Source organism: Cololabis saira, chromosome 9 (assembly GCF_033807715.1).
Source record: "Cololabis saira isolate AMF1-May2022 chromosome 9, fColSai1.1, whole genome shotgun sequence".
Classification (NCBI taxonomy): domain Eukaryota; kingdom Metazoa; phylum Chordata; class Actinopteri; order Beloniformes; family Belonidae; genus Cololabis; species Cololabis saira.
In genome coordinates, this window is record NC_084595.1 from 13,882,790 (window position 1) to 13,906,974 (window position 24,185).

The following is a 24,185-nucleotide window of genomic DNA, read 5'->3' on the forward strand; positions in this document are numbered from 1 at the left end:
AAAGGCAAATGAAACAAAATAATCAATTATCTACAAATATTCAACATTTGGGGGGGTTGAGAGCAAAAAAAAAAAAGATACATTTACTGACAAGCTATGGGAAGTGTATTAATAAAAATTAAGAAACAAAGACATTGTTTCATATAAGCTTTTGGCAATATCGTTTTTTTCACGGATTAGTTTTAGACACGCTTCTCAACCCTGGTCCTCGTGGGCCCCTGTCCTGCATGTTTTAGATGTTTCCCTGCACCAACACACCTGATTCTAATTAATGGTCCTAATTAGCTTGTCACCAATGTCTGCACAGCTCTGTTGATGACACAGGTACTTTTATCACGGTGTGCTGAAGCAGGGTAGCATCTAAAACATGCAGGACAGGGGCCCACGAGGAACAGGATTGAGAAACACTGGCCGCTAAATACAGTTTACATTCATTTTTCAGATGTACAATGGGGGGGTTTTCTGTTATTCCATTTGCATTTATGTATGTGATATTTAGCTTGTAAAATAATTATGTTGACCATGTTTGATATATTTCTTGGAAGATTATCCATAAATTAAGATTTGGTTGGAGTCAAAAGCTCCTGCTTGGAGGTGCAAACACCAACCGAGCTGTTCTGCAGAATAAATGGGTGTTGCGTTCCTCCAGGCCACCGGGCAACGACGGGCAACAGAGACATAGTTGCATCGCAGATTATTTGTGCATTGATTGAATGAAATCCTTTCATGTTCACGTAACTGAATTCATTATGTGATGGTGCTTTTATGGCAATGTGGGTGCAATCTAGCTCCAATTATGTTTGGGAATCCGGCGATCGCATGAAATCCTCGTTTAATTTCGATTTGGTGATGTGTGTATGGAAACTGGGTGTAAATTATGGCCAGAGAAATTATTGCATCCAACACTGCCGGCATGATTTTGCTTAGTATCGGCTGCGAAATGCCGCATATGTCAAAATGTTCCGGTGGCAAAAAATCCCAGGGTGGACGGAGCTGGATGTGACTGGGATGGCTTGCGTTTTGTCTCTCGCTACATTATAGGTTGTAAATCACGGCATAAATCCATCAGAATGTTTTTGGGGAAGCGCTACCTGCTGAGAAGCCGCTCCGTGCTCTCACTGATCAACAGATCAGTGCGCTCTTTGAAAACGCGCTCTCTGCGGAGCGTGTTTTTGTGGAGCGCACGGTCTCTAAATCCTCCAACAGTGCAATATAAGCCATGGTACTTGTATTTTCTTTTCAGGTCGTCCTGCCAAAGCTGTCTTTTATAGCTTGTCACACCAATTATTCAAAATGTCTGATGTCTTATGGATAATTTTTATTAATTGGAGGAAACGGGGAACATGTGCACATGTTCCCCGTTCAGTCACAGTTCAGCGATCTCAAACTTCACATGTAAAGTTTGAGACTCTTTTAATGGGTTCTATTTGTAGTTTTACTGTTCTACCACTAGGTTTTGTGCGTACGCATGGTCGGAGCTGTGCGTATATTTACACGTGTTTCTGCACACAAATACATGTTGATAAATACCATACTTTGCCTGAGAATGCTCGTACGCACGCTTTACGCACAGATCTGTGCGTACGCACTGTTGATAAATGAGGGCCCTGGTCTTTTGAGTCCAGGAAGTTCTTATAAACACGCTGAGACTAATCACTTCATAAATGTAATGAAGGATATGAACATTTTGGCATTAGTAGACGGTAGAAAGTACGGGGATAGCGAGATTTAAAAGAAGGTGAGCGAAAAGTTGCGCAAAGCAGCATTTGTTTTGAATTTGGATACTGGAAGAAGAAGTGGAAATGACGGTAATTGCGTCATCACGTTCTCTGCGCGTCGCTGGTTTGATCGAGATATCCCGAATGATTAATCACCATGTAAACGGAATATTCCGAATGTTTCAGTAACCGGAATATTAGCAATAACCCGAATTTTGACTGCATGTAAACGTAGTCACTTTCACGTCCAGGTAAGGTAGATTAACTTCATTAATTTACTTTTTGAGGTATTTTAACAAAAAGGCATGCTTCTAAAATGTTGGCAAACGTGTCTTTGAGTGGAATCAGAGGAACGGCGGGTGCTTGGCCTCACGGCTGCAGCGATAAAAGCCTCTGCGGCCGTGAGCCGTCTGCAGAGCAGATGTTCACTCACCCCGTGAAAACCAGGCAGAACAAGGTGCAGATGAGGATAAACACCTGGTTGAACATGGCGGAGTGGGTCCTCTGGATGGCACGATGGAAATCGTTCTCGGTAGAGAAAAACACAAGACATCTTAGACATTAGACTTAGACATCTTAAGCCGTGCAGAAGGCTTCCTGTCACCAACACATCTTAATCACCAGCCACCTCTCGCCCAGAGTTTGAATTACACGGTCACAAACACCCCCCTCTCGTAACGCTGCAGCGTTTCTCGCTAACGTTGCGTTCGGTCGAGCCGCTGTTCCTTATAGGACACTAGGGATGGGAATCGAGAACCGGTTCTTGTTGAGAACCGGTTCTTGTTAAGAACCGGTTCCCAGCGTTTCAATTCCTTGGAATCGTTTGCCTTTTTTGCAAATGATTCCCTTATCGATTCCAGTGGGTGCGAATGACGTCACCACGTAGTTAGACAACGTGCGCATTCGCGCCCAGCAGGAAAACATCTGGACAAAGCGAAAGCAAATTTAGTTAATTTCTACAGAAGAATATTTATTTTATTGATGATTATTTTATATTCATTTTATATTCAATTTTATATTAAATACATATTTTATATTACAAATAGTTTTCTGAGGACCCCCGGCACCATGGAGGAGCCCAAGGCTGGGGTCGTCTTAAGACCTCACTTGTATTTTTTTGTTCAAAGATATAAAACAAAGTTGATGCTAAAATCGACCTGTTTGTTCTCCTTTTTTCCAAATGAGAATCGATAAGAGAATCGATAAAGAATCGAATCGTTAAGCAGAATCAAAAATGGAATCGGAATCAGAAAAATCTTATCAATTCCCATCCTTATAGGACACGTTGAATCAGAGGAACGTCCTCAGAGTTGTTCATTATGATCCATCAGTCTGGCTCTCGCACGCTTTGGCCGTGCGGCGGCTTGTTCTGCAGAGAGATGCTCTGGAAACACGCTTTGCCCCCCACCTGAGCCTTACACCTGCGTTACCTTCTAAACTGACAGCTGCTCAAATTAGAACAGTTTCCACGTCGGTGGGACGTCTACTGGTCTGTTCTGCATACTGGTTTTAAAGTGCAGCGTTGTAAATAAACCAAGAAACAACATGCAAATGACCAGATTGTTTGTTTTGACTCAACACATTCATTTGACATGAACAGACTTTTCCTTCCTCGAGATCAACATGGTATAAATCAGTGTCTCCCAACCTGGAGTCCGGGCCCCCCCTGGGGGGGCGGCAGAGATCTCTGGGGGGGCGTGAAACTTTGTCTGCTTTGAGGATATGCAGTTGTAAAAATTATATTTGCACATGTTAAATAAATAAAAAATAATAACACACCTAATGGAATACTGTAATCCAAGTCTGTATAAACCCACGTAGTATTTTAAAATGACCAAAATATATTTCTAAGTTATTTAGCTAGATAAAAACTTAATAACTTATTATTATATCCTTATTCAACATTTAAAAAAAAAAATTATAATATAATATAATTATAAGAGACATTTTTCAGAAATATTTTTATGTCCTTGCAATTATTTTTTGTGCGTATTTTATACATTGGTGACACAAAAGGTGAGAAAAACAAAGTACAGGGTAATCCAAAGAGAAATGTATCAGAATCACTTTACTCTTTTGGTGCTAGTACGTACGGGTCGGGGGGCCTGGCTGGTCTTAGACACAAGTAGGGGGGGCTCCAAGGAAAAAAGGTTGGGAACCATTGGTATAAATTAATAAACATCTTGCCCATTCCGGTCCTGCATGGACCTTATGATCCAGGTCCTGGTCCAGGTTTCTTCTCTCCTAAAGGGGAGTTTCTCTTGCCACTGTTTGGTTTAAGGTTTTTCTCCCACTATGGGAGTTTTTACCTGCCAGTGTTTATGTAATAATTGCTCGGGGGGTTATGTTCTGGTCTGTGGAAAGATCCTAGAGACAATTCTGTTGTAATAGACGCTATATAAATAAAATAAAACTGAATTGAATATAAAGCCCCAGGCCTGTCCCCTCCGGAGACCACTCCACTCCTCCTACACTGACATACGCTCCATCTTTATCTGTGGCAGCTCACGGCTCGGTGTCTCCTGCACCTCGTTGCAGTAGAGTCCTGCCTGCCAACCCTCCCCCTCCGCTGGCTTCTGATCCCTCCATCTGCCGAGTGCCTCTTTGGCATGAGTCTGGTACCCCGGCACGGCCTCATCCGGGTCTCAGCGAGAGCAGCAACCATGCTGGCTGGATACAAGCTAACTGCTCTGGACGTCACGTGCCGGGTATTTTACTGCTACAGTATCACCTGAAAAGGATTTATAAAGTATCTGCATGTTTTGTATCATTAATTTGGTAACACTTTATAATAACTACACACTATTAAGCATTAGTTAAGCATCAGTAAATGCTTAATTGATCATGAATTCATCATTAGTAAAGCATTATTCATACATTACTAAGCATTAATAAACACAGTTATAAACCTTACAACTATACACTATTAAGCATTAGAAAGATGCTTAATTTATCATGAATTTATCATTTGTATAGCTGGATTCTCATACTTTGTAAATGATAGGTTCACCATTTATAAATAAGTATTATATGTCTGTAATTGGTTCATAAGATCAATTAGAATGTCTAAGTAAATTATATACGAACCATTTGTATGTCTATTTATGCGTGCATTTGTACATTAAGGTTAAAGCACCGTGCTGAAGTATAAGGTAAACATGAAGAGAGGCGTGTTCGTGCTGCTGCAACTGCATCAGTTCTCCAGACAAGTAAATGGCTGAGTTAGAAGACGACTAATTACACAGCAGGCTCATTTACCAATGTAGGCAGTGTTGCTGCTAACAACGTTATGCACACTAATGCAGATTAGTAGCAGGCTTCAAACAGATAAGACACAAAAAAAATAAAAGTCTCAAGTAACCCCGAAGAAAGAAAGTGGTCTGTTTAAATAGACTCGTTAAAGTGTATAAATCCTCATAAACGTCACAAGACTCCGTACTGGTGAGCACTAACAGGTAGTGCAGGAATTGGAATAATCCCTCGTTCGTTCCTTCCAACACATTTATACAGCTAAACACAAACAACATTCAATGTCGGCTAGAAACAACTTACAATCATGTTCTCCAGCGCACCTTTGGCGAGCCAGCAGTTCAGAAACACAGGGACAAATATGTTTCTTAGAGGAGGCCAGAAGATCTGAAGGAGGAAAGAAAATCCAGGAAAAAAAGAGGTTAAAATGTCATTTTGAGGTTAATCAACTAAAATTGTTGTGGTCATGTGATATTTTTCTGTAAGCTTGGTTTCAGACGTAGTCCACGTGGTATTGGGACGTTGACATAAGACCACTGCTAACGGTGTTTTGGAGAGCAGAAGGAGGGATGAAGTCATCTTAATTGCCAAACTTAATTGCACCTTTCTGTACTTTACATCTTACTGAACTTCCCTCGCTGCTTGCTGTCTTGCTACCACTGGTCTGCCCTCATGTACCTGTATGCATGTCTTGTGGTTTTTGCAATCAGACTGTTTTATGTATTGTATATACTGTGCATGCTTACTATGCCTGAGCTTCCGCTTTGCATATTTAATACCCCTCATTTTTATTGTTTTGCATGTCTTGCATTATGAGCATCCGTGTTGCATTTTTAAACAGAACTTGACAATGTAATACAAAGGTGACCTGAATGATGTTCTCGCTAACATTATTTATTTTATTTTTTCACTAACATTATTTCATTTTTTCTTCTTTTCTTTTTATTATTGTTCTGCATTGCCTATAAATGAATTGGAATTTCAATCTTACATTTCTGTTTTGACTCTGTAACATCTGTCCAGGGACTACAGATGAAAAATAGCCTCTTGGCTAACTCTGGCACATTTACAGCAATGTTTATTAATGTGCAGTGTCCCTGTCAAATAAACCAAAAAAATTAAAATAAAATAAAATAAATAAAATAAATCTGAAGAAGTACTCACCGTGATTACAAATGGCACTGTATTGATCATCTCCAAGATGAAGGATATCTGGAAGATCTGCTCCCAAATGTTCCCCTGGAGGGGAAACAGGTGAGATGAGCAGGTGAGAGAGCAGATCATGGAGAAAAATATCATGAATTCAGTGATAACAGAGAGAAAATACACTGATGTCAAAAAGGAAAAGTGCAAACTCTCAATTAAAAGGGCTCATAAAAGTCAGTTCATGCTTGACAGGCCTTAAAATGAGATAAATACAACCTATGTGATCAATCCTAACTACAGCTTGTATGCAACCTTTAGCAGCAGTAATCTGAAGTAATAGACAGTTGGAATGAGGTGTTTGTGTTTCCAGCTAACACGGTGCAGTGAACTCTGCTACAACATCTCAGGGATGATCCCAGTAGTCATGCGCTTTGTAGAGATGCAGGTCTGTAACTCCAAGCTCAGCTGTCAGAGAAAATGCTTCCTACTGAGAAAACCTGCCAGAAAAGCTAAACTTCTAACGGTAACAGAGATGTGGTGAAGAGCCACAAGTCGACAGTCCTGCCCTCACCCGCCCTCAAAAGCACAGTTTCTGAAGGTTTCCCTCGGGAGAGACCTAATGGATGATTTCCATGTTTGGATCTGGTGGTGAAATAGCTGCCTGGTTCAATAAACAATGACATGGTATAATCTGGCATGTCCTATAGCTACTTTCAGCTTTTATTTCATTACTTAGAGACCTGAGACTCGACCAGATCATTATTTTTGTTACGACCTGATACATATAATAAGAATTGTGACATGAAAATGTGTTTTTTGCTGCAAGATTATTAATTTTATGGTGCAGTCTAACCACATTACATAAATGAAAGAGCATCTTTCTCTGGTATAAACAGCTTTAGTGCCGATTTCTGAAAACAAATCCTCCTCACTGACCTGCTCATGTGCTGGAGGCAGAAAAGTAAACGCTTCTTCACGTTTTTTTTTGCTTTTTTCACTTCTACAGATGGAAATTATCCTTCTGGCTAATTCTGGCTTTTTAAACCATATGTAATCATGTGTTTTATGAAATTGCATTGTCTCCTTTTAAATAATCGAAACCTTTTAAGCTCATGCTTAGTTTCCATAAGAGACGATATTTCACAGAGGATATTCTAATTAAATCAATGAGATTCTCTGTAATCAACAGGTTGCTCCGCATGCTGCTGTTTCAAACGTTTGTTATGTAATCTGTCTTCCAGTTATAGTTATGTATTCAGTGACCTGAATAAGACGGGGCTCCACCATTTCCGAACTGCAGAGGTACAAACATCGCTTATCTTAGGTCTAACAACACACTGCAGCCAACGGCGAGATAATGATTCACACTTCAGAAGATAGAGCTTGATAAGACCAAGATACACCAAGCAGGAAGGCTTGATCCTAATCATACGCTGGGAGTAAAGTTAGTCAGGGATGGAGCTCAAAAACATTCTGCAAGGCTTCAATTCTTCTCCCAAAAATATAAATATAATGCCTATAACAATGCTGAGGCAACAACGAGAAGACGAACATCGACATAAAAGGAGGTTTCACAGTCACCTCGGGGACAGCAGCGAGGATCAATCGTGAAACCTGTTTACTGGTCAGAGAAGAAGAAACCTCCACCAGATGCCAAAAAGTGAATTTAATTAGACTGTCAAAGACAAAAAGATACTGATTTTTATCCCTGATGCCATATTGCTTGAGTACAATAATGAACCAGAGTAAACATGTGTATACAAGGAGTACCCAGATTCTGTACGGAAGAGTATTAGGGCCAGGCAGGAGAAAAATAAAAATAATATTTTACAGGAGGAAGATTTTTTTTTCATTATGCACTTCGAGAAAAAAGTCGAAATGTCGAAAAAAAAGTCGAAATGTTGAGAAAAAAGACGAAATGTCGAGAAAAAAGTCAATATTTCGTGAATAAAGTCGAAATGTTGAGAAAAAGGCGAAATGATGAGAAAAAAGTCGAAGAGTCGAGATTAATGTTGAAGTACAATTTCGAGAAAAAAGTCGAAATGTCCAGAAAAAAGGTCAAAATGTCGAGAATATTGTTGAAGTATAATTTAGAGAAAAAAGTTGAAATGTCGAGAAAAAAGTTGAAATGTTGAGAAAAAAGTCAAAATTTTGTGAATAAAGTTGAAATGTGGAGAAAAAGGCGAAATTTCGACTTTATTCACGAAATTTCGACTTTTTTCTCGAAATTGTATTTCAACATTAATCTCGACATTTTGACTTTTTTCTCGAAGTGCACAATAAAAAAAAATCTTCCACTCTCAATTAATTTTTTTTCCTCTTGCATGGCCCTAATACTCTTCCGTAGATTCTGAATCAGGAGGGTGTATTTTTGTTTCTGCCAATAAGCAGAGAGAGAATCCTGCACTGGTGGAAGCTGCAGACCGCCGCTAACCTCACGTGGGACCGGCATGAGCTCTTTACAAGCCCACAGTCGACAGACACAAACCTGAACTCCAGCTCTGTAAACCTGTTTACATCACCTGCTTCTGAGGTAGCAACGAATGCTCTGAACCTGACACGTGGACTGAATAATGAAAGCTTTCAAGTGACCAGAGAGAAAAGACGAAGCGGAGCTGAAAACGCCACGAGCTACTGTACCAGTGAGGATGGATGTGAACCAGGCTCTTACCTTGTAGCTGAGATATGTGATGAGCACAGTCTCCAAGAAACTGATTGAGGCCACTGTCACCTGCAGGAGGAGGGGGGATTGAGAGATGAATTAGCCTTGGAAGTGCAGCCTCATCTGTTTTGGCTTCTTAACCTTAAACGAGGAGCTAATACATGAATCACATTGATATTCAGCTCATGTAGCCCAAGGTTTTCCATGTACTGCCACAGCGGCACCATAACTCACCTGTATCGCCCACACAGGCACCCGTCTGTTCACCCAGAAAATGAGATCCCTGCCAAAAACACCGGTTTAACACAGGTTAGCTCATCTCTCTATAAGTCTAACATTAAATGTGGGAGGAAGCTTACCAGTTGATTTCTGACGACGCTGATGCATTTTGCACACTGTTGTTTCTACATAATAAACTGCAGAAAAACACAGCAGCAAAAAGGTTCAAAGGCAACATTTAAACTTATATGAATGTAGAAGAAGAATATATACCTGAGTTAAGAAAAGCTAACACTAAATACACTATAATCACATAAAAAACTTGATTGTAGGTGTTTCAGTCAAACAAACAAGACGAAAATAACATAAAATCTATATAAAAATGTATATTCAACAAGTCAATAACTTAATTCCCAGATGGTTTTGCCAAGTTTTATGAAAAATCTGCTCTTCATAATTGAAATGCTCAACCATCCATCCATTTAATTCATCCCTTGCAGGGTCGCGGGGCAAATGCTCAAGTAAAAATCCCAAATATCTCCTGTGAATAACTGCCTGGTGCTGCTTGGTATCTTCCACATTTACCCTTTCATGCACATTCCAGTGAGAAAACATTTTTGTAAAGAAATGCGTTGGCACACAGGAGTTCATCTGGTCGGTTTGGCCGTGTTAGAAAGGATGAAAATGCAAGAAAACCTTTCTTTGGCCGTGTATGCCACCATGTGCAGCCAGAATAACAAAACATCTTATCATAGTCTAAATAGTTCTGGATGTTCTTTATAAAAGTTCACCGCAAGTAGTTATTTGACTTATTCTATCTAATAATAAGGATATGTTTATAACCTGTCCCTTATTTGACCTATTTTAGCCTTAAACAGCTTATCTTTTATCTCAAATGTATCTTCTATCAAAGATGTTGCTGTCATTTAACTAAAAAGGACCTTATCACTCTTCAGGAATGGTGAACCCGTGTGTGTGCGTTACTCTCACCACGAGCTGTTGACCTCCGTGGGGTCGTCCAGGCTCACTCTCACGATGTAGAGGACGCACGTGAGAATCTTCAGTGCGAAGTTGAACAAACGGATTCTCAAGCCTGCGGAGCAACAAAAGCAGAGATTCTGTTTTATTCACAAATGTTTATATTTGTCAACGGTCTCTGCCTTTGTTTTGTTCTTACTCGTTGACGCTAGTAGGCAGCCTAAAGTTTAAACTCTGGATCTGACAGTAAAAGGAGTCTGATTCCTGTTTCCCGGAGAGCTGGTGTGGCTGGGACATCGCCTGCTTAGGGGGATAATAAGCCTCCGGCCTTGAAGCAAATCTAATGCAGCGCCGCACTGCTTTGGTACCCCGCCACATCTCATTTCCCATGATGCGTAGCTTTCAATCCTCCAACAATAACACGTACGATAACACCTCACCATCACCTATGTGCATATAGTATGTCAGAGGGGGGTGGCAGTGGATGAAATTCCTTTCCCGACTAATGTCAGTAACTTGAAAAGTTGATTAAAGTCATGTCAAAGTTGCTGATGTGCTAACAACCTGTTCTCCTGGAAGCTTTGCAAAGCTGACATTTTTACAACTACTTTAAAACGCATGGCTCCCCGACACAATGCACTCATCTTTCAAGCTGCTGCAATGTCTCTTTGATGGATGTTTTGGCAATTTCACTCTCATCTGCTGCGTCTCATCTCGGCAAATGGACCATTTCCTTCAGTTCATGCTGAACCACAGCACGCACACACCAAAAGCTCCGCTATTCAGAATAAAGCAGCTAAAATAACATGAAGACCCCAGACGAAAGAAACTGGATACGCATCACTGATGGCAACTTCCTATTTCATGCTGTTGTTTGTTCATCGGCCCGTGACAAATACTGTTAGCATCATTTTACTACGTGAGCAGAGAAGAGAGGCCGGAGCCCCGTCACAGCTGTACTTACTTGACCTTTGGTTTTTGATGAAGAAAAGCTTCAGCCTCTCCTTGAAGGTGTTTTCATTCACGTAAAACTCTAAATGCACCCTGCAGGAACAGTGACAAATGTTCAGGTACATAAACACAGGCAAGCATGCACGAACACACCACATGAAATCCACATATGCAAATGCTCATCACGTAACCTAGCAACACAGTACACTTCATCATGTACACACTCACTGGCCACTTTATAAGGTATAGCTTGTGCATGGATCTGTACACATTGGCCCTGGTTTGAATATATTCTTTGATAAAAATGTTTTGTGTGTGTTTACGATGTTCTTCAAACGATGAACCACGTGAAAACTTACCAACGTCCCAAAACGATCAAATCAGCATGAAAAGCATTTCTTACATCATGCAGAGCAGTTTTTGTCAACACCAAGTCTACAATTTAGTTAACATAATCAATTCACCAATACTTAGTCTACACCCTGCCAACTGGTGAGAAACAACACACAAACAAACACAAAATCAACCAAAGCTTAATCTTCATTGCTCGCAGTTCTGTCTGATTAAGGTTTTCAGTTAAGAAGTGCATTAAAGTGAGTTTCATTGTCCGACAATTGTCCCCCTTGCCCCCCCAAATGATGTCAAATGAATGTGTGTAGTAGTTCCAGTGTGCAGTATTAGCATTTCACTCATAATGCAGAATAACATACAAATAACAACATATTTGTCATACACTGACACTCTCATAATGGTGATGCTCATTTATAATTCAAATGTGGCATCTATTGAACTTGATATAAATGCTAATGTTGTACATACACAATTATTTCAATTTGCACTTGATCTGAAACATCTCCAGGGTGTGAAATCACTGCCGTCCATAAGTGAGAAACATGAGAGAGAGGGGGGGTCATACTGAGCACTAACACACACATTTACAGTAATTATTAAATGAACTACAACAAGCCGGTCAGACGCTTTGCACAAGACATGAAAACATATTAAATATTTGCATATAAATGGATTTCATCAGACTTTAAAATTATTTTTTTTTCCCAACATAGCAGCTGAGCAGGGGCAGATTGGATGAATGCAGGTAATCAGGTGGGCTGCTGTTAGTGACGGTAACACAGGGAGCTCGGTGTCACTAATGAGCACAAAGAGGAAGTAATAATGGTCGCAGAGGAATCTCTCAGCCTTCTATCTTATCTGACGAGATGAATTCGAGGTGCAAAAAGCAAAGAGGGGAGGAAAGAGCAAGAGGGCAATTACAGTAGCCACGTCCCAGAGGAGGGACGCGGTTATAAGTGTATACAGTGTGTAGGAGGAAGGAAAGACATGAGCTACGAGCATCATCCAGCTATTTCCCTCTCTCTCCTTTGGCTCCATCGCCATAGAGACAGCTCCGAGAGCACACATGCTGAGTTGTGTGTCTGAACGATAATCCCCCCCAGCAAATGTGATTAAACATACACATCATTGTTGTTGTGAAGGAACCACCGTGCACTAACTAACGTGCACATAAGCAAACATGCAGTGTTGCGGTACGTGCACCATAATAACCACAAGATGTATTTGTTTGCAGTTTGGGCACTAAAGAAGGTAAACCCACATTTATATTTACCTTAAGATCAGTTGTAACAACATAAATGGGTCCTAACTTCTAATTTTATGTATTTAATGGGTTGGTTTATGACCAGTAGCCTGGAACTGGAATGATGATCCCCATCACCTTGGTGTCACCAAACAGCCTCAGAGCTGTCAGGCTGCTTTTAATTAATATCATTTGATCTCCTATTTCAGTTGTATCTAAAATGTTTTCATTTTTTTATTATTATTTTATTCTAATGATTATTATTATTATTTTACATTTCATACTATATCATGTTCTTGTCATTTTATGGTAGATTTTGATTTAGTTCCTTATTTCCAGTGTGTCCTCAGTGCGAGCCCTCGGCATCCCACTGAGGACATGGAAAGCCCTTTGTGCTACATATAATGTATGAAAAATACTTTATAAATAATGTTTGATTGATTAATCTGTGTTTCTGAAGAAAGAGCCAATAGAAAATGTGTCGTATCATAGTGCTGCTACTTTAGTCTACATAATAAGCACTAAAGCAGTGTCTCCCAACCTGGGGTCCGGCCCCCCCTGGGGGGGCGCGAAACTTTGTCTGCTTTGAGGATATGCAGTTGTAAAAACTATATTTGCACATGTTAAATAAATAAAAAATAATAACACAACTAATGGAATACTGTAATTCAAGTCTGTATAAACCCACGTAGTATTTTAAAATGACCAAAATATATTTCTAAGTTATTTGGCAGGATAAAAACCTAATAACTTATTATTATATCATTATTCAACATTTAATCATACTATTACTCCGACAGGTTGTTAAAGGAAAAATTTTAAAAATGTTTGTTTTTCAGAAATTATTTTATGTCCTTGCAATTATTTTCAGTGCGTATTTTATACATTGGTGACACAAAATGAAGGTGAGAAAGACGAAGTCATATTTATACAGGGTAAACCAAAAAGAAATGTATCACAGAAACATAATTAATGTTAATTTTTTCAATTAAAGATTTGTAACAAATCACTTTACTCTTTTGGTGCCAGTACGTACGGGTCGGGGGGCCCGGCTGGTCTTAGACACAAGTAGGGGGGGCTCCAGGGAAAAAAGGTTGTGAACCACTGTACTAAAGCACGACACTGACGACAGATTTCTGCCAGGCACAGCGCCTCTCTGTGTTTCTAAGCACCTCTGATATCACAATGAGGTCACAAAAGGCACCTCTTTAGCATAAGGTGACAGTTGTGGAACCTCTGCAGGGCCATTTAAGTACTGACACCTTCCTTTGATATCTCTGTAATCTGCAAACCATCGTTAGAGCTTGATGGACCCGAGCCAGGCTGTCAGTTTTACTCATGTGCAGAGTACACGTCCAAGAAATCAGACCCAATCTTCAACAAGTCGGCTTTTGTAATCCCATTGAAGGCACACGTCCTTTAACCTCACTAAAATACAAAAGCAATTGCCAATGCATGAGTCACATAGCTCAAGTATATGAATCTCATGACTTCCTGTCCTCAGTTGGTGACGGTACACGGTACCAGGAACCTCCTGCATAAACATGAGTTATTCCTACAACTGTGTACGTGTGAACACATTCATTATTATAATTAATAATCAAAGGAATGTGGCACAAGTGAGGACATATAATGTGTTGAGATGGAGCTCATCCAAGCATGTGAACAGACATGGACCGTACTTCGTCACTATAATCACAGTTTCATGCACCCTTGGCTGAAACATAGAGGCCCATTTGCTTTTGTAAAGCAACTCCCGGTCTGATCACTGTAGTGCTGAAAAGTGCCATATGTTGTATTTGTCAGGGTGTCGCAGGGTCGTAAAGACGTGAGCAGATGTATCAGGTGGACTTGTGGAACATCATAAAGCATCATTAAGGTCCTGGGAGTAAGCTGGAACACACGGCAGCTCTGGGAGGAAGCCCTGATCGCAGCATCAACATTAACCATCCAGTCGTCATCTACACTCCCTAAATAAGAGTCACGGGGGTCTGCTGGAGCCCATCCCAGAATCGATTTCCCAATTCTAAATCGATTCTCATATTAATTCCTAAAAATCGATTCATATGTCTAAAGATCGCTTTTTTTTTTAATTTGTAAAAATTTTTTTTAATTTTATTTATTTATTTATGTAATTTTTTTTTCATCATTACATTACAACTTTTGGTTATTTTTTTGTTTATCCCCAAAAAAGGAATGTTTTGTTGGAAACGAGAATAACTGGTGCCATGTTTTTGCCTTTAAATATGTTTAAAGGTATGAAAACATTAAAGTGTTAGGATATAATTGCATAAATTGTCTATATTTCATTACTTTATATACTGTCTTGGGGTTACATTTGCAAAAAATGCTAAAAACCAAATGTTCAAAAATGAAAAACCTAAATAGACGGAAAATGGAACAAATAAAAACGAAATGTGGGAAAAAATAAAACCGATTTCATCCGTCTCTGTTTCCTCCCTGGATCTGTTTGGTAATTCTGACCCACATGATGTTTCTGAAAGCAGTTCTATCAGCATTCTGGGAGCTGATTGGTCCTTACAGCATCATTAGCTGCCAATACTTGCTGTTTAATCTCAATATAATACTAGTAGTAATATTTTGCATAACTACAGTCATATAATTCATGCAACACCTCAAAAAACTGTTTTAATAACACCAACCCAAATCAATATCGGAATCGAATTGGATCGAATCAAATCTTGATAATCGATTCCGAATCTTAAGAATCGGAATCGAATCGATTCTTGACATTTGAATCGATCCCCAGCCCTAGCTGCCATTAGGCCAAAAGCGGGGTTACGCCCTGGACAGGTCGCCCGTCCATCACAGCGTCACAGACCAGTTAACCTGACACATGTTAGTGGGAGGAAGAAGGATTACCTGCTAAAAACCTGCTAAAAAAGGAAGAACATGCAAGAACCCCTGCGTGAGGCCCTCTTCTTACCGCACAGAGCTGCCTCAATAAGTGGTAAAGTAACCACATTATCAAAAGCCCTGTGACAGTTAACTGACGTGAACCAGGCCTCAGGGAGCCGCATTAGCTCATGCAGGAGTTGGTCACATAAGAACAGCGTAACAGCAGTCCTCCAAACAGACTAACCCCCCCCCCCCCCCCCCAAAAAAAAAAACAGTCTGACTTTTGACAAAGCAAACAGCTGAAAATAGACCAATTCCTGTGCACCAAGTCCAGAGGATTGCCTGAAGCAAAAGCTTTAAAAGGGTATAAAAACATCAATCTTGAACATGGACGCACAAAAGCAGAGGCACCTTCGTTATCTGCTGCCTCTGTTCCTCTGAGCTGCAGCTCAAACGTGGGTCATGGGTACATGTTCACCATCTTTACTATATAGTCCAAGGACAGTTGAATGGGCCAAAGGCCAAAACACACTGTGGGAAAATGGGAAAGTACCTTGTAGGATTGATAGAGAATCCACAACCCCCGGGAGAGAAATGCAAGACTTGTTATAATAGTTGAAAGGAGCGTATTGATTTAACGCCAGAAGGTGGACTGAGGATTGATGAGGGAAAGAAGAAAGAGTTTCAGGTTGTCCACAACATCTGTCCCCTGTGCAGAGCTGCACACGTGCAGGAGTTGTGGCCTACTTCATTATTACTTTGAACCTCTCTGTATTAAAGTCTATTAAAGTCTCTGCATCGGCAACAGCAGCATCGAGTCAGCATTAATTGTTGTAAGATGCTGATTCAAAGCAACTTCTCATATCTTTCAAGGTCCCTTAGGAGTATATACAGTAACTCTGAACTGAAGACTGTTGGTCACATTTTTGTTAACTTAGCAGTTCACAGCACAAAACAAGGTCGAGCTCTGGTTGATTTTTCAGCATGAGCTAAATCATAAAAAGATAAAATGCTAAAACACGTCCAGTGTATAAAATACTAGGTGAATGCTTTAGGTGAATGCTCCTCAGATCAACTCTATTACTGTCCAGTATTATGTTTAAGAGAGCTTTTTCACACAACCTCTCGAAGTTCAAGGTCAGGAAATTCAGGACAGAAACCTCGGTGCCTAAAAGATTTGAAAACACAAGCCGGTCATGTTTTGCATTTATGGCTGATGAAGTTAGACCTACTGTCTCAGATGAGAAATGAAGTGATATCATAATCCTAATTCATGAAGAATAGCAGGTAAGATAACTAAACAAATTCATTTTGGGGTCATTATATAAAAAAGTCACAGCTTAAACGATACAACACAATAAGTGAATCAAAGGATTATCATTTATATGATGTATTAATATTATTCTTTGAAACTAAGACTCAAGTTGTTAATCAGAACTGTTATATATCAAATTGACTAATTAAAGCATGAAAAAGGAAGTATTGTAAGTATATTTGTACAAATCAAACCATGATGTTTAATGCACGCCAACTAATATGCAAAAATAGGACTGCTAGGTACCTGCACGGATACTTCAGCATCAAATAGCATCAACTTCAGCCAGTTAAGAAACTGAGAATCTTCCTACTGTTGCTGAAGATCTAAAAGTGCTTGCTGTCTGTACTGTTCATCTGAAACCAAAACATCCTGTAAACACGTCCTGAGAACACATCTTCAAGCTTCTTAGCTTCTGCAGGAAATGCTGCAAGACTGCCAGAAGTTGTATACCAACAAACCAGACTAGCAGCAGTGAAAGGTGCTAGACAATGTTTTTGATCTTCTGTCCCTTAATAGCACATCTGCCTTAAATTTAATATCTCCAAATGTGAAATACAGGAGGTCTTTCCTGCTGTACAGAAGTCACGTCATGCTTGAGGTAATACGACCTGTCAGCACCAATTTCTACTAAGAGAATCATCCCAAAGGAGGATAATCATGATGAAGGGAACACTCGCATGTCAACGCGTTTATAACTCAGCCGTTGGCACATCCCCGTGGATCTCAAGACCCCTTCCCACAATAAAACATCTCCAACAAACACTGTTCTCAGGAGCACCACGAGAGGTGAAGTCTCTGCAGGAGTGCTGCTGACAGGCAGAATAAACTTCATCCTGGATGCTAAAAGACCGAGACTGTTTTAGAACTTTGCAAAAAAGGAGATTGGATAGTTTATTTGTACCTGAGTTACCTCCTATTAGTCGACTCATCATATCACGGTTACATTATATTTGAGAGGCATTTGTCTGTAACAACAGGCAGCTATGCTACGGGTTATTTTGGATGAAAATTCCAAGTCAACGGAGGAAAGATCCAGTTTTTAACATTTTTGAGTTCCCCTGACTTTCTCTTCAGCATTACTAGTCTTCCTGACATTTTGGTTACCAATCCTCTGCCCCATCTTTGGGGGAGTTGACAGGAAAAATCAGATTAGAGGTGTGTTAATGCCAGTGCCCAACGGATTAATCCCATAAAATGATCCACACAAGCAGGGCCTAAACAGTTTGCTATTTCCTTATGTAACATTTGGTTTGTGCTTCTGTGCAGTATTTTAGTGCATGATGCAGAGTATATGGTGCATAAATAACAGGATTAGTGACAACAAGTGGGAGGTTCATTGAGAAAAGACTAAAAAAATCAATTGTTAGTATTTTTTTTGCTTGAAAAGTGTGTTTTGCACCTTATAGTGAGACTACATCTCATCAGTCTGCTTTTTATACATGAACTATGTAGTTGACAATTTGGTTATTTCAACAACAACAATGCCAAAGAAAAAAAGGGAAAAAAATCTGCAAGAAAATTAAAGGCAATCAAATCAAGGCAATTAAAGGCACAAACTACTGTTTAAAATATATACAACCAGTAACGTACAAGAAAAACTTAAACTTGTGTGAAAAATGTGGAAGTTAAATTTTTCAAGGTCTTGCAGTCCTCTGAAGACAACTTTACCCTCACGATGATGAATTTGGTTTAGAGGCTTTTACTAATTATATCAGACTGCAACAAAAAAAAACCTTGTCAAGAGAGACCAATCTAAGAATCTTTGTGCAGCTTGTGCAGAAGAAAGGCTAGAGGCTTTGTGCACGGTTGCAGATCTTTTAAATAACAGAGGTGTTTCCATACCATACACTTCAAAAGGCTGCATGTAAATGCTTTCTGTCACAGTTTATGCTGATTTGGCCAATTCAGAGGATTTGCATTTTACTCTCTGGACGAGCACTTTTATCTCCACTGTGACTGTTAAATGCAGGCCCATGTACCATTCATGGGAGGTTTATGGTCGTTGCATGATGGCTTTATACATAACACCACATGCTAAGACCAACCAGATGCGTTTGTCTGAGGACATCAGCAGGCAGCAGAGCTTGTATCCTGATGCTGGTTACATCATAGCAGGAGACTTTAGCTATTCAGATTTGAAGACGGTGTCCCCCTAGATTCTAAGGGAGCAAACACTCTGGACAAATGATATACGGATATCAAACACAAATAAACAGCTACCACACCTGAATCAGAGTCAAAGCGTGTCCCTGCTTTTGATTGCTACATGCTCAAAAGTGCTCTTACAACATCATGAAGCATTTAAAACATTGCCTGATGATGTTGCTCATCCATTGGACGACTGTTTTGTGGGACCCGACTGGGATTTTGATTTTGATTTTTGATTTGATTTTTCTTCCTTTATTAGTCCCACAACGGGGAAATTATTTCTCTGCATTTATCCCATCTCTAATTAGACTAGAGAGCAGTGGGCTGCCATATGAACGGCGCCCGGGGAGCGGTTGGGGTTGAGGGCTCAGGGGCCCAAAGTGGTTGACCTCGGTTGCAATCCAGGGGCTTGAACCTGGGACCTCCAACCCTCTTCTGTAACCACTAGGCCACCACTCCATGTGTTTGAACATCAGGACCTTGGACAGCACACTGCTGCTATCCTGAGTTACATCAGGCTCAGCGTGGACACCACCACCGTGGAGAAGTGCACCCAGGCATTCCCCAACCAGAAGCCCTGGCTGATGAGAGAGGTCCAGATACTTCTGAGAGGCAGAGACATCACCTTCAGGTCTGGTGACAGGGGAAATGCAGAGTGGTCAGAGCCATGTGAAGCATCAGAAGCCAAGGTGGCTTAACAAGTGAGGATTACTTTCACAGCAACAGCCGCAGGTGCAGCATGGGCTCCAGCAAATGATCAGCTACAGCAAACTCACGGATGCTAATGCTCCTTCCATGGTGGACTCATAGGACTCAACCATGTTACAACTATTTTACGCTCCTCCTTGGAAGAGCTATACAGTTCCCACTGTCTCACGAAAAGCCTGAGGATGGCAGATTCAGCTTCTGTTTCAGGACAGAAAGATAAAAACAGTTTTTGTCCAAAAGCTATAAGTACATAATATGCTATATCGTATATACCACACTAAGCTCAAACCACTGCACTTAGAATCTTAGAAGGAAATATGTACTCATGGATATGGAAAACACAGTTAAGCAACACATACAGTAGCTTAGCTCCACCTTCTATTGGATCTTTTATTGTGATCAAAACAAATGCAAATTGAATCACGAGGGGAGTCTCAAAAGGAGCTTGTGTTATTCCACTAAGGAAAAGTGCCTTAGGACAGTCACGCTTCATCTGTTACAGCTTCCTGAGAATGGAATAACATCCCAACATACTTAGGGAAGTCAGTACAGATATGATGTTTAACTCTAGGAATCAAACCTGTCAACAGTGACGACTCAGCTGCTGCCATCTTGTTAATGGCTTTTTTCTTTGGTACGCAATTGTTTTGCTTTGTGATTTAGTGGCCATCTCTATGCTATGTAGATTATAACAATGTTATTTTTTCATTGTTTTCACTGTTTGTATTACTCTTTGATTCGTTTTATTTGATTGATTAATAATCTTAGATTGATCGATAATTGTTTTATTTACTATCTTCTGCTTCGGTTTTCCCTTATTCCAGGTAGCCTTTGTAAGATCAGATGAAAATTAGGCCTTGCCTAAATCTGGCATACTTATAACTGTTCCTTTGCTCTTTAAAAAAACAAAAATACGGCCCCTGTCAAATAGACAAATAAACAAACCAGATAATGCCTTCAAGTGCTTTTTACTACCATTGACATTTTTATACTTTGCACCTTAAAATTGGACTCACTTTTTCAGTACAGGGTACAATGATAACACATATGCTGTTCTATTCTTCTTCTACTTGAATCTACTCTAGTTTTATCATATGTCAGATCTGGCTTCCAAGTTTGTCACGACGTTCTTGTCAGACCCGGAATCAACAAACACGTAACAAAAACAATCGTGGTGGTGGTGCCTTTATCGCCGGCCTTCCATAAGGCAACGAACAAACTACTAGTAAGATAAAGAAAAATAATCCAAAGGAGTTCCTCAAATAACTCGGTAACATACCAAAATGTCTACGTGTACGTTAGTCTGTATTTCTGAGGTCTATACCAGTATTCCTCATCCTAAAACATTCTGCCCAAACAGTGCAGGCCCCCCTTCTCTTAGACCCTTAAGTCCCTCCCATTGGGCGTGACATTTAAATTAACAATTAATCAATATCTCATCCATACATATTACACTTCATCATGTCAATATACTTTATAAAATAATGTAATTATTATTAAAACACGCATCATCCCTGACATCATGAAATAGTCAAAGCAAAAAAAACATACATTGAAAACAAAAACATATGCAGCTTGCATGTTTGATGTGAATTTAAGTGTGATCAGCGCCCCGTTTCCCCGCCTATTTCTGCATCAGGACAAACTAGATCCGGGATGAAGTGCATCTTTCAAGGCAAGTGATGCAAATGTGTGTTTATAACTCTGAAGTGTGACCAGGTGTGCACCCTTTGATGCGCAGCAAAAACAAACGGAAATGGGTGAGAAGGGGTGACTTTCAGTAACCATAAGTCTACACAGATATCAGGATGTGGTGGAGGTGTGTGCGTGTGTCTAGATGCGCTTCCTGCCACATCTCATCTCCTGTACAGTGGATGTGTGCGCCGCTGTACGTAGGTGGTTCCCGGCCCGTCACAAAGTAAAAACCACAGCAGCAGCTGCACCTTCATGTGGCTTGTGTGAATAAGACTTACCAGTTTGCATTTCCCAACTACAGTTAGGCATTTCCCGCAAAGCGTAGTGATACATTTCAGTCAAAAGTAAAAAATATACCTTAGACATGATTTAAACAATTAAAACCACAGATTCACATCATACTTTCAGTTTCCCAAAAGTGATTGATAATTCGGTTGTAGATACAATTTTTACATAATTATTAGCTTTTCAGCATGCATAGTACACAGTAAGTACAAACTATTTTCATGTGGGTTTTTTTCTTCAGTTCTAACTTGACCCATAATATTTGACAGTTTTAGTTTCCGTCAAAACATGATGAATATTTTCAAGCCTCAATCTCAATCTCATTCATTTTTCATTCAGTTTTCATAAGCAGATGATCGGCGTGCACATTCAATAAATACACCAGAAGTAAGTTTATAACACTCAGAACTACCTTTTCACCATATAGTATGACATGATAAAATGGGATAAAATTAGGTTTTGGGTAAAAATGTTGGCCTGGTGAAAAGGTAGCCAAAACAATGGGGCTCGCTCCATCATTACACAACCTTCCAACTTTGCAGGTGAAGGAAAAGAACTGTCAAAATGACTCAATATGGCTTAATCAACACATGTTGTGTTCCAAAATCCAGTGTGAACGGTGCAATATATGTGCTTTGGTGCAGTTACAACTGCAGACACAATCCATGCCATGCAAGCATGATGCTACCAGAGACTTACTGGGCATTGGTTGAGTCCATACTGTACTCCTCCTGATACCTGGATGCAGCACACATGGACACAGATAGGGACAGGTTAGGAGAGGGCGGGGCTGGTTAGCAGGAGCGGGAAGGCAACGGTGCATAGCGAGGAAGGATTGCCACACAGGATGCCACTTCAGTTTATGTGCATTTACTTGCATCTTGGGGTAGAACGCAACCATTTATTAACCTTCTGAGAGGACTTTAAACTGAATTTGTGTCACTGTGAAGGCCAAACTTATGCTATTCTGAATAATTCACTTTGATTCAGAAATATCAGTAAAACAAGAAAATGTTTTACGAGTATGTCAAATAAGTCACTTTTTACTGTCTCAAAACAGTAAAATTTGGCCAACTGCTTCTTGAGGTCATTTGACAAAAAAAAACAACCTTCCACTAAGGTTCGTCCAGTTCAAATTCCCCGTGCAAGTAAATGCCAACATTTTCAGAGCACTTGGCTTTATCAGCTGGAAATACCAAATGTATTTCAAAGCTGTTACACAAAAGGCATGTGCTAGACAAAAACAAAGAAAAAAGGAAGATGAAAAGAAAAAGAACAGAAAATCATTAAGGATAACAAAACAGTGAATACAGCACTTAAAAGCACAATGCAATGGATCAGTGGACACGCTCCAGAAACCAGCGTAAAACATGTCCATACTGAGCTCACTGTGGATAAAAGGGAAGTGTGTAACACTGAGGGAACTGATGCAGGCAGAGAAACACCCTTGCATACTTTAATATACTGATAAAAGACAATAAGAACAAAACTAATAAGCAGAGTGAGAAAAACAGAGTTTGGGTGGGAAGCAAAACAAACCGGCATATACGCTGAAAAGCTTTGATTTTCTTTATTAACCAATCACTGAGGCTGAACCTCAGAGTCTGTTTTCTTCTGACAAACAATCAATAGTGTGTAAACGTTTTCAGCCTTTTATACTTATGTTGATTTAACATTCTCCCTTGTGCACCCAAAGTCAAATAGATAATTGGACAAGCACAGGTAACCTAGAACAACACAGACTACTTGGTTGGGAGGGAAACAGAAAACCTTTGCTGTTTTAGTTCAGAGTGAGAACTCTTGTTGGATAATGTCTGTGACAACTTGGTTTCTGTTTAATTCATAAACCTTAAAAATCAGCTGCAACATTCTTGAAAACACGGTGGACTGAAACCAACTATTATCCCATGTTTGTCACTCGCACAACATCGGCCGCGTTTCCCAGATTTGTTAAGAAGCCCTAAAGCGCTAAGAGCTTCTTAGGAGCGGTCTTAAGAGCGCTGTGAAAGAAGGACGTGTTTCCCAGAGTCGTTCTTAGCTTAAGATCTTTCACTAAGAAGAAAACGTAAGGTCGCCCTGAGCCGCTCTTAACAGCCTTCTTAGCGACCAAACGCTCACTGGATTTAGGTGATGTTATATCTGACACTCAAAGGAATACTAAAACTATGCGTAATGACGAATTAATAGCTGCAGAACACTGACGCAAGAATAATAATATAAAAATAAAGAATGGCCCATGTGTTCCTGTAGCTACATAAATAAAATGAATCATTACTATCACTCATTATGCTTTCACACACATTAGGCATCTACATATGAGTTTACAGCAGCTATAAAATAAATCATCAACCCTGTGGTACCTCCCAGATATCAGGGAAACTGACAGGTGTAATTGAACTCGGCTGGAGCCTCATCAAGAGAGGCTCCACCTGCTAGTCTATATAACGGCGTTGCTGAAGTCCACGCGTAAGACACCATTGCTGCAATACAGCATATTCTCGCTGGGCTGAGCTGTCCAGTCCAAGTACCGGCTTCCCCGTGTGGAGATCCAACGCCTCGTCATGCTAGTGTCATCACTGCAATTTGGCCCTCAGCCCGGAGGTGCATCTCCTGGCCGCGTTGCGTTTTTACGCAGTGGGGAGCTTCCTGGAGGTG

The 24,185-nt window shown here is 40.1% G+C and overlaps 1 protein-coding gene across 1 annotated transcript in view; it reads right to left on the reverse strand.

Annotated features, from left to right (window-relative positions):
* The window catches only part of kcnt1b (potassium sodium-activated channel subfamily T member 1b), a 96,607-nt gene that overhangs the window by 35,629 nt on the left and 36,793 nt on the right, over nt 1-24,185 (reverse strand). The window contains exons 4-11 of the mRNA XM_061730523.1: nt 10,937-11,016; nt 9,985-10,087; nt 9,135-9,191; nt 9,010-9,058; nt 8,785-8,844; nt 6,132-6,206; nt 5,271-5,354; nt 2,152-2,246 (exon numbers count right to left, since the gene is read on the reverse strand). Coding sequence (XP_061586507.1) covers nt 2,152-2,246; nt 5,271-5,354; nt 6,132-6,206; nt 8,785-8,844; nt 9,010-9,058; nt 9,135-9,191; nt 9,985-10,087; nt 10,937-11,016 — 603 coding nt within the window. The remainder of the gene's footprint in view (nt 1-2,151; nt 2,247-5,270; nt 5,355-6,131; nt 6,207-8,784; nt 8,845-9,009; nt 9,059-9,134; nt 9,192-9,984; nt 10,088-10,936; nt 11,017-24,185) is intronic.